At 38.4% G+C, this 12,019-nt stretch overlaps 1 protein-coding gene across 1 annotated transcript in view; it reads right to left on the reverse strand.

Moving 5' to 3' along the window:
- Nucleotides 1-3,883: 3,883 nt before the first annotated feature.
- FNTA (farnesyltransferase, CAAX box, subunit alpha) overlaps nucleotides 3,884-12,019 on the reverse strand; it is a 31,499-nt gene continuing 23,363 nt past the window's right edge. The window contains exons 6-9 of the mRNA XM_082715233.1: nucleotides 11,519-11,667; nucleotides 5,835-5,897; nucleotides 4,781-4,952; nucleotides 3,884-4,517 (exon numbers count right to left, since the gene is read on the reverse strand). Coding sequence (XP_082571359.1) covers nucleotides 4,395-4,517; nucleotides 4,781-4,952; nucleotides 5,835-5,897; nucleotides 11,519-11,667 — 507 coding nt within the window. The 3' untranslated portion in view covers nucleotides 3,884-4,394. The remainder of the gene's footprint in view (nucleotides 4,518-4,780; nucleotides 4,953-5,834; nucleotides 5,898-11,518; nucleotides 11,668-12,019) is intronic.

The raw sequence follows: 12,019 nt of genomic DNA on the forward strand, positions 1-12,019 counted from the left end.
ATAAGAAAAGAAAAAGAAAATGCATGTATGTCCCTTGCTGAAGTGTATGATATTCTGCAAGATTAAAATCTACTGCCAAGGGGCACCTGGGTGGTTCTGTGGGTTAAAGTCTCTGCCTTCGGCTCAGGCCATGATCCCAGGGTCCTAGGATCAAGTCCTGCATCAGGCTCTCTGCTCAGCAGGAAGCCTGCTTCCCCCACTCTCTCTGCCTGCCTCTCTGCCTACTTGTGATCTCTCTCTCTGTCAAATAAATAAATAAAATCTTAAAAAAACAAAACAAAACAAAACAAAAAAAACTACTGCCAAGTCTTTACCTCTGCAAAGTAAGGGAGTGGGTTGTGAATGAATGCAGGGAGACTTGTTGTGTGTCTTTCTTTAGTGTTTGTCTTTTTAATTTTTTTTAATTTTTTTTTAACTTTTTAAACATTTTATTTATTTATTTGACAGAGAGTCACAGTGAGAGAGAGGGAACACAAGCAGGGGGAATGGGAGAGGGAGAAGCAGACTCCCCACTGAGCCAGAAGCCTGATGCAGGACTTGTCCCAGAACCCTGGAATGGTGACCTGAGCAGAAGGCAGGCTCTTAATGACTGAGCCACCCGCCCCAGTGTTTGTCTTTTTTTAAAACATGCATATGTTCCTTTTATAGTTAAAAAATACTAACATGGGGGCCACTGGGTGGCTCAGTCAGTCGAGCGGCTGCCTTTGGTTCATAGCACTGGGAAAAATATTAGAATAAACCAAATCAAGTAGGAAGAAAGAAAGAATGAGAGAACTCAGTGAAATTATTTTCTACATTTTTTTTTTTTAATGAAAAGCTGTTCAGACCCACTAATTTGATATAATTGCCTATTAATGGGTTACAACCCAGGTTGAAAAACATTGATTTTTAAAACTTCCAGGGGGAAATAAATGTTCTAGACTTTCTTAATTTATAAGTTAGTGTTTAAAATATAACCAATCATAAAACTGAGTGTAAAGTCTTTTTAAAGGATGTAACTAGCCAAATTTGTATCCCTTTGTGATCCTTTCCTGACATCACCAGGCAGATAATCCCTTCCGCTTCTTTGTTCCCAAAATAATATTTCTTCAATAGTCAATAAACATTTTCAAAGTACCAAAGCACATAGCATGCTGTTGGCCTCTCTCAAAATTGAGGTCCCTGAGGACAGATATGGTGGTGTCTTACTCTTTTCTAAATCCAACTTTTATTAATGAGAGTAGTATCTATTGGCATTTACCATATTAGAAATTTTAAAATTTTATTAATAAAATAAACCTATTACATGTTGCAAAGAATAACATGTTTTATAAAACCTACATTTTACAAATTAAACAGAAAAATGGCAGTTCACATTTTTCCAAGTCTCTGTAGACTAACTTAATAGAAGACATCTAGATCTTCACATTTACTTCTACAATCTGTTGCAATACGGTGTGTTGAAGTATATGAAGAAAATTCAGGCTCATACACACAAATATATAGTTGGAAAGGGAATATTTTCATAGCCTTTTCATAAGTTGTGATACTTATAATACTCTGATACTACACCCAAACATGACAGTGTAGTTTCTCAAAGGTTAGTTGGGATGTAGAATCTGCAAACTTATCTATGAATCTGCAAACTTTTTGTACTGGTAGGTCTTATCTGAATGGATTATAAATGCATGGTAACATCACAGACTGGTCAAATATTTTCTTTCAGTTATGCAGCTCTCCCAACTGTTGACACATTTAAACAGTACCCCTAAAAAAAAAATTATTCACTTTAATACCATGTTGATTTCATTAGAAAGGTCGGTGGTAGGTATTAGGAAGCTGCCAGGCTTACCATGTAGATTAAAATTTTTCATATGACAGCTCAAATTCTATCACTGGCAACAAACTTGCAGTTATTTCCTATGACAAACTGAAGTGACAAACTCTCGTTTGTTTTTGAGAAAACATATGCCAGCCATTCAAGTATGAATAACCAGTTTAGCAATTTTTCCTTCAAGTAAAAGTGGTGTTCTGTGGAAAGTGACCTGTTTGGCCCTCTTCACAATCGCACAAATGCTTTTCTTCAAAACAACCAAAAAGATACGCTATATGCACAAACCCATTCAAACAAAGTATTGAAAAGACAGAGTACTGTGAATAAATTATATAATTACTGACTCATCAAAGACATCCTTCCGTGACTTATACGGCAGTGAAGAACACAGCGGCTACTAAATACCACTGCCTTGTTTCTGGGGTAAGGCACCAGCAGTTGTACCCACCATTGTTTTGCACCAACAGTGCCAATAGCAACACAGTGACAGTGTTATCAGGCAAGTAGTTTGGAACTAGCAGACCCCTCCACGGACATGTTAATTAACATGCATTGTGAGGCAAGGGAAGTGGATGTGCTTTCATGTCTAGTGAAAGGAGTGTGCTGCCAGGTGTATGCGTCCGGTTGCCCATTAGGAGATGTCCTCACCAGGATTAGCAGAGCCTACAGTCTTCATACATTGAAGTCCTAGAGCCTCCTCACCTGATTCCATACCCACTAAGCAATCTTTTGATAAACAAATTGCCACTTGAGGCAGAAAATGCCACGTGAGTAACTGTTTGGTCTGCTTCAGTTACATTTCTCAATATAAATTATGATTTTTATTTAAAAAAAAAAGTATCATATGATACTTCATATGACAATTCTAAAGAGAAAATCAGATTTTTTGAGTCTAAAACCAGCAAAAACATGTAAAATGTTAAAAGTATTACTTCCTAAATTCTTTTTTTTTTTTTTAAGATTTTATTTATTTATTTGACAGACAGAGATCACAAGCAGGCAGAGAGAGAGGGGAGGAAGCAGGCTCTCCGCGGAGCAGAGAGCCCTATGTGGGGCTCGATCCCAGGACCCTGGGATCATGATCTGAGCCGAAGGCAGAGGCTTTAACCCACTGAGCCACCCAGGCGCCCCAACTTCCTAAATTCTTTATTTTATTTTATTTTAAAGATTTTATTTATTTATTTGACAGAGAGAAATCACAAGTAGGCAGAGAGGCAGGCAGAGAGAGAGAGAGAGAGGGAAGCAGGCTCCCTACTGAGCAGAGAGCCCGATGCGGGACTCGATCTCAGGACCCCGAGATCATGACCTGAGCCGAAGGCAGCGGCTTAACCCACTGAGCCACCCAGGCGCCCCCCTAAATTCTTTAGAAGCCTATGCTACTCTATATAAATTTCTTTAGTTGGAGTTTGATGCTTTCACAACAAAAATTCTTTGTTGATTAAGTGAGATTATGTGCAGGTACAGAGAACTAACTTGTTCAATACTTCAACTCCATTCTAGCTTATCTTCCTGAACTGTGGAGGCCAGAAAGCTATCAACTACATTTTCTAGATTCCTCTGCAGTTAAGAGTTTTAGATGACATTTAGGTTCCTTCCAATCTGATGTACTAAAGTGAGTGAGGCTTTAATTTGGAACAGGATTTAAATTTCCCTTCTGTGGGAAGGGAAGCAGATGTGCTCACAAGGAATGTGGCAGAGGTTGACAGTCCTAGAGACCTAGAGTCCTAAAGTCCTAGGGGAACAGCCTCATTCAAAAGTTTTCTGATCCCAGAATCTGATGGCCCAGTTCTACAGCGTGGTTTGGGGATATATTTCTGGAAGATCAGGTGATTATTCTTTGAGCTATCTATATGCCTTAATAAACCCTGCAGGTCTAAACTATCTTGAGCAGATTTTGTTGAAGACAAGAACTGACCAATTCACATTCCAGTAACATTTCCTTTCACGTGATCATGTTTCTGTTTTATATAGTTTTATGCCAATATTTTCTTTCTCAGTGGCTTTTCCAAGCTGAGACAACATCCCATGTACATAATTAAATGCTATTAAAAAAAAAAACAAACTACCATGTCAAGTTTTAGGATACATCTATAATTTTATTACAAAATCATTCTTTTGGCATTAGTTGGTTACAGTGATAGCAAGATACTGTGAGTGTGACATAGCAGCTCTAATGTAACATTGCATTCCCTGCTTCCTGAACCCAAATTTAAGTTATCTTATATCCATTACATACAAGTTACCTGCGTTCATTAATGCTGCAAATCCTGATGCATAGTTCCTTTAGGGAGGAGCTGATGCTAAGGGATTAGAGTAAATGTTGGTAAGTCTACAAAAGTTCCTTCATCAGACTTTGTTTCTTCTCCCTCCCCCCAAATTACTTTGCTTTAGAATCAAATTACTAGTCTGAATAGCAGCAGCACCCAAGGAACATCACACTTAGTTCTTGTTAAAAAGCAATTACCTGTGCAATTGCACGTTTTACACCACAGGCAAAGGGAATGACTGCTTTAGTTTTAAACTCCTGCATTAGAGTCTCTTAAAAAAATAAAAGCATTCCACTGAGTTCTTCCAGATGGTGTTATTGCTGTACATTTGTTGGTGGGTCACTCTCTGTGCTGTGTTTACTTTGAAGGGATCTTCCAATATATCTCCAATATTCCTTTCTTATAGTGTCCTTTTCTTTAGCTAGAATTTCACACAACTGAAAATGAAGAACAAAAATTCTCTAAAGATAATAGGCAAATCCTTTTCAGCCAACACAGTTAAACTCAGATCATGTTCAAACGAGATCCATCATTAAAATCATACATTGTGTTCACTAGTGATGTGGGTTTTGCCCTCAACAGTGGAAATCGTCCTGCCCTGAATTCTTGAGTGAACACGCTGAAAAGGGCATGAATATAGTGGCATTGCACGGACCAAATTCTGAGACACCAAGAACAGTGTCTGGGTGTCTTGACTTACCTCTAATGCTTTATTAAGAATGTCCTCCTTGTTGTCACATTGGTTTTCTAGCATGTCTTCATAGATATCCACGAGAAAGGCAATTAGGTAAGGGGAACTGTGACTTGGTTGTAAATCAAGTAACTGATTTAACAGATTCGGATATTTGGAAAGACCACGATCCTGTAAAATCCTAAAAAAAAATTATTCTCAATTTTGAGAAGAACAAAAATAATAGAAAGATCGTAAGAAAATGACCTCTGTAACGTGACCAAGAGAGGAGACTTATTTTGAATGAATGAAGTTGAAACTAAATGAAATTTTTAAATTATGTGTGAGTTTTATTATGGATGATTATGACCCAAGTATAATTAAAAAGAATAATGAAACTCAAAAGAGATCATTTGTAACTGAAACTACAACACACACAATTAAATCAGAAAATAAACCATCTTCTTAAAATGAAAAAGTGAAGGAAAAGAACAAGAGAGATGTTTCTGTTTATTCTAGAGATGGTTCCTTATTCTTTTAGCTCTCCAGATATTATAGGCCCGAACCCTGGATACATCTCCAAATGTGACTGGGCTCCATACTTTAGGTTCTTCGGGCCTCCAGGGAGATCTCCAAGCTCAAAAAGAAGCCTGGTTTTATCAGTGGCCAGCCAAGTGAAACCTTCTCAATTTAAGGAATGAGAGAGAAATGAAAACAGAAAGGTTGGCTATGCATCCATGCAATCTGCTTGTAAGTATGCTTTGTCTTTACTATGTTCCTGAGCTAAATAGAAACTAAGTGTGTATATCCCATTCTTTGACATAAGACTATAGGATTCATAAATATATTATAGTTGCATTGTTGTTTAGTCATGGACTAGTCCAAAAACACTGCTGGTATGTGCTTGAGGGTTAAAAGGCACTATTTTTGTATGCCACAATCTAACACTGCTATAACTTCTTTTAGATCCAGAAAAATGGAAAATTCTTTAGTATCCTTTGGAATCTGATTAACGGAATATATTCAATGATACATCGTATTAGCAGGTGGTTTTTATATAAAACAATCTAAAACAACCTCTTACCCTTTCAAATAGTTCCATGCACTTTCATTATGTGGTACTAGTTTGATCATTTCCAGAGTGTACCTGTAAGAAAGAGACCACGAAGAAATATGTGTATAATTTTAAGAGCAGTGCAATAATTAGAAACAGTTTTAATAAGATGGTAACAAGGCTTGGATATGCACTTTCATTTATCTTAGTGGGCTATGACTAGGTCTGAGTCATAGCTAAATTAGAAGCCTTCAAGTCGGTTTTACATAGATCCTCCCTCTTGTAAATTTGTAACCAATTCTAGCCAAGGACAGCTAACTAATATGAAGGCTAAATTCACAATAGGAAAATAAACTGATGTGAAGTATTTCCTTTAATTAAGGCTTTCCCTTTGAAGAAAATGTCAGCTAAAACAGGTATCCCTTTTATTGGTAAAGCAATCTTGAGAAAAAGTCCAAGATCTACTTATGCCCAATAAATTGAAATCATTCAAAAAGGAGAACTATGTATCTTAGGAGTCGTAATAAAAAACAGCACAGAAACTTTATAGACAAAGAATAAAAATGAGAAATCAACACAAATGTATATTTTTTATATTCTAAAACAAGACTACTAGTTAACTATGATGTGATCACCAGTCAAAATGGACACTCCCCTTTCTTTTCCCTTTAACCAGATTATTAAATACAATTTAGATCCAAATACAACAAATTCCAAGGGAGTGGCAGAATTTACCTTCACTACATACTTGCTCAAATGAGTAAGTCACTCACTGACTAAAATTTAGTAATCTTGGTTTTATTGCTGTTTTATTTATTGTCTTATTCCTGTTACAATAGCATTCCGCCCCCACCCCCCAGAGTACAGCAGTCCTCCTTTCTCTACAGGATAGGTTCCCAAACACTCGGTATATGCCTGAAACTACAGAGTATCAAATCTTATATATACCATGTTTTTTCCTATACATCCATACCTCCAATAAAGCCTAATTTACAGGCACACTAAGAGATTAACCATAAATAGAACAATCATGATATACTCATTGTAATAAAAATTATTTGAACGTAGTCTCTCTCAAAGTACCTTATTAGACTGTATTCACCCTTCTTGTGATGATTTAAGATAATACAATGCCTACATGATAAGATGAAGTAGTGAATGACAGGCATTGTGAGGTAGTGTTAGGCTATACTACCTAATGTCCCCCCACACATATGTCCCCAGGAGGATCATATGCTTCTGGACTAAAGCTGATCATGAGTAACTGAAACCGCGGAAGGTAAAACTGCAGGGAAGGGAGGAATATACTGTAACAATAAACTCATCCAGCACTACTGAAAGGTTTTTTCCAACTAATTTTGCATGGCCTAATATTTTCAGTTATTTTTCAAACCATGTACCTGCACGTCTTCACTAGTCACTGCAGAATATTCTTAAATTTCATTTTGGCAATATATGAAGAATGTTATTCATATACATATGAACTAAAGATGATCTATTTTAATGGTTAAAATATGCACTTTGAGGTCAGAGTTCCTAGCTTATTATTATTATTATTATTTTTTTTTTAAGTAATCTCTATACCCAACATAGGGCTTGAACTCACAACTCCTCGATTCACAACTCCAAGATCCAGAGTTGCATGCTCTACCAACTGAACTGGCTGGCTGTCCCAGACTGCCCAGATGCTAATCCTAACCCCATCAATTATTACCTGTGTGCTCTTAGCCACATCACAGATCTACTCTGAACCTCAAGTTCTTCATTAAGTATCTCACAGTGTTGTTATGAAAATTAAGTAAGAGGGGCACCTGGGTGGCTCAGTGGGTTAAAGCCTCTGCCTTCAGCTCAGCTCATGATCCCGGGGTCCTGGGATCAAGCCCCGCATCTGGCTCTCTGCTCCACGGAGAGCCTGCTTCCTCCTCTCTCTCTGCCTGCCTCTCTGCCTACTTGTGATCTCTGTCTGTCAGATAAATAAATAAAATCTTAAAAAAAAAAAAAAATTAAGTAAGAATTCCTGGCATGTAGTAAGTGCTTAATAAATGCTAATTGTTGGGACGCCTGGGTGGCTCAGTTGGTTAAGCAGCTGCCTTCGGCTCAGGTCATGATCCCAGCGTCCTGGGATCGAGTCCCACATCGGGCTCCTTGCTCCGCAGGGAGCCTGCTTCTCCCTCTGACTCTGCCTTCCACTCTGTCTGCCTGTGCTCGCTTTCTCTCTCTCTCTCTCTGACAAATAAATAAATAAAATCTTTAAAAAAAAAAAAAAATGCTAATTGTTGGGGGCCCTGGGTGGCTCAATCAATTGAGCACCTGACTCTTAATTTTGGCCTGGGTCATGAGTTCAGTGTTGTGGGACTGAACCCTGTGTTGGGCTCCATTCTCAGTGCAGAGTCAGCAGGAAAGTCTCTCTCCCACTAAACAAAATAAAATCGTTAAAAAATAGATGTGTTGGGGGCGCCTGGGTGGCTCAGTGGGTTAAAGCCTCTGCCTTCGGCTCGGGTCATGATCCCAGGGTCCTGGGATCGAGCTCCACATCCAGCTCTCTGCTCAGCAGGGAGCCTGCTTTCTCCTCTCTCTGCCTGCCTCTCTGCCTACTTGTGATCGTGGTCAAATAAATAAATAAAATCTTTAAAAAATATATATATAAGTGTTAACTATTATTTTTTAAAGGTTTTATTTACTTTTTTTTTTAAAGATTTTATTTATTTATTTGACAGGGAGAGATCACAAGTAGGCAGAGAGGCAGGCAGAGAGAGAGAGAGAGAGGGAAGCAGGCTTCCTGTGGAGCAGAGAGCCCGATGCGGGACTCGATCTCAGGACCCTGAGATCATGACCTGAGCCGAAGGCAGCGGCTCAACCCACTGAGCCACCAAGGTGCCCGTAAAGGTTTTATTTACTTAACAGAAAGAGAAAGTGAACACACAAGCAGGGGAATCAGAGGGAGAAGCAGGCTTCCCCTGAGCAGGAAGTCCGATGTGGGAGTTAATCGCAAGACCCCGAGATCATGACCTGAGCTGAAGGCAGTGGTTTAACTGAGCCACCCAGGTGCCCCCAAATGGTAACTATTATTAACAGTACTAGTAGTAATCATGAAAATATGGCCATGATATATTAAGTGAAAAAAACAATGTGTATAATACCATTGCGTACGTTGCTGTGTGTACATGTTTGCAAATACACTTAATAAGGCTTAAAGAATCCACACTAATTGTAGCTCACTCTTAAGAATGGGGTATAAGGGGACGTCCAGATGGCTCAGTCAGTTAAGTGGCTGCCTTTGGCTCAGATCATGACCCCAGAGTCCTGGGATCAAGCCCCACATAGGGCTCCTTGCTCAGTGGGGAGCCTGCTTCTCCTTCTCCCTCTTCCTCAGCCCCTGCTCATATGTACTCTCTCTCTCTCCCCCTAAATAAATTAAAAAAATAAATTAAAAAAAGGGGGGTATAGGAAGAGAGAGACTAAGAGATTTTGATGTTTTACTTTACATAACTCAGAAGTTTCCTCCTACAACCAGACTGCATTACTTTTATAATAAAAGGGAAAAAAGTAATCAGATAAATCTATATTCTTTAGAGTGCGCCTGGGTGGTTCAGCGGGTTAAGCTGCTGCCTTCGGCTCAGGTCATGAACTCAGAGTCCTGGGATCGAGCCCCGCATTGGGCTCTCTGCTCAGCAGGGAGCCTGCTTCCTCCTCTCTCTGCCTGTCTCTCTGCCTGCTTGTGATCTCTCTCAATAAATCTCTCTCAAAAAATTTAGTTAACAAACTAAATTCTAGATAACTAAAGCTACTCTTAGCATTTTAAATATTTCTTTTACCTCTCTTAATGGTATAAGCCTTAAATATGAAAAACTCTCAGATTTTCTTTTTAAATGATTTTTTAAAAGATGTTTGTTTTTAAGTAATCTCTCTACCCAATATAGGGTTCAAACTCACAATCCTGAGATCAAGAGTCGCATGATCAACCAACTGAGCCAGCCAGGTATCCCTGGAAAACTCTTAAGATTCTTGACTAACTATTTCTATTTGTTAACAGAAAACCAGCAATGTGCCTTTGAAGACTAGGAGAAGTTTCCATTTTTCACTCTTCATGCTCAACTTTTAAGTATCTTATTACACTTTACCTATGAAGCATGCTATAGTAAATAAGGAATATGTAGTATCTGAAGTCCATAATTATTAACTGGGTTAATTCAAGGAAGAATAACCTGAGGCGTTCTACCTTTACACAAAAAAGCTACTGAACTCTCTAAAGGATGACATTTTATTGTCTTTTGTCCTAATCTTCACAAAAGAATACCAACTCTAAAAAAAAAAGTAATATATAAAGGGCTGGACGATGAGTCTGGATGATGAGTAATTTTCTCTACTCAAGCCCCAGTATTGAGGTTTAAGAGTGATAATTTCAGTAAGTTTCACTGCTACCCCTCAAATCAATACTATTCAACAGAACTTGCTATGATGATGAAGATGTTTTTTATCGGTTCTGCCCAATTAGTAGTCATTAGCCACATGTGGGTACTGAACCCCTGAGAAGTGATTCATACAACTGAGGAATGGATTTATATGATTTTCATTAAACTGAACTTAAGTAGCCATATGTGGCTAGTGACTACCATATTAGTGCAGCTTTGAAGAGTCGAGCAATAAAATGAAAGAATGAGATGTGCTTGAGGGGCTACGTGGCTGCTTCAGAAAGAAGCCTGGAGCATTGACATACCTCTTTTCTTTTTAATTTAAATCACCAGAACCCTATACAGAAAAGAGAAAAGAAAAGCTAGCTGGCCCAAACAGAAGTAAGAAAAAGGAAATGAAGACAGATGGTCATAAACATCAGCTCTTCCCAGGAGCTGTTAAAACAACTTTCTGTTTTTTATTTTTAATTTTTTTAAAGTAAGCTCTAGGCCCCACATAGGGCTTAAAACTCAGATCAAGAGTCACAAGCTCTACTGACTGAGCCAGCCAGGTACCCCTAAAACAACTTTTAAAATTATGAGTATGTTCTCATCAGGCTATAAAAACAAAAAATATGTTCAAATTTAAAACAGACACCGAGACAAAATAGTCAGAAAAGAGGTGGCTATTAATGTTTATGGATATTAATATTCATTCCAATTCAAAAAATTCTAGTGCTTAGAACTGCTTTTTGTACCCTAAAGCAGTAGTTTTCAACTAGGGATGGTTTTACCCCACAGGTGACATTTGGCAATGTCTGGGGACATTTTTGTTTGTTACAACTTGGGGGAGGGGGTTACTACTGATATATAGGGTGTAAAGCGTAGGAATACTGCTCAACACCCTACAAGGTACAGGAGAGCCTCTTACAACAAAGACATCCTACTCCATCCTGCTCAGTAGAGTAACACGGCTTCTGAGGACTATTATCTAAAGGGCACCAGAATTTAATGAGATAGTTTTAAAATAAAGCTTCTTAGACACTATGAAATCAGAGGATTTCTTCTCAATCTGTGGTAGCAACAATATTTTAAGAAACTTATATGACACTACAATGTAGAGCTATCTATATAGCTATAAATTCGTCCTTCTAGATTTCATCTAAGTATTCTGTCCTATTAGTTCAACGGGGGCAGGATCAGGGGCAGTCTTGATCTTGAATGGTCACAAAGAATGGTCACTGGATTCCCAATGCCTGAGACATATATGAGAGGCACACAAATACTCTTTTAACAAATGAACAAGTAAAGAAGATTACTAACTGGACTTCTCTCTCCAATATAGCACGATCATTATAGCCAGTGGTGTTAGAAATTACGAAGTATCTTTGGTTCCAGACAGAATTATTTCTCACATCCTCTTTAAGAAGTTGGTCTACATACTGCAGCTCATTATCCCAAAGTTTAAATTCCTAAGAGAAAATAAAAAATATCCAATTAGAAATGTCTCTTTTTTTTTTTTTTAGAACAACCCCAAGATCAAGAGTCACATGCTCCACGGACTGAACTAGCCAGGCACCCCTAAGCAATGTCCCATTATTGATAAAAAATAAAAACAGGGATGCCTGGCTGGCTCAGTTGGTTAGGTGTCTGCCTTTGGATCAGGTCCTGATCCCAGAGCCCTGGGATCGAGCTCCGCATCAGGTTGCCTGCTCAGTGGGGAGCCTGCTTCTCCCTCTCCCTCTCCTGCTCCCCCTGCTTGTGCGCTCTCACTGTCAAATAAACAAAATCTTAAAATAAATAAGTAAAATTTCAGTAAAGCTA

Source organism: Mustela nivalis (genome assembly GCF_964662115.1).
Source record: "Mustela nivalis genome assembly, chromosome: 20".
NCBI classification, from domain to species: Eukaryota; Metazoa; Chordata; class Mammalia; order Carnivora; family Mustelidae; genus Mustela; species Mustela nivalis.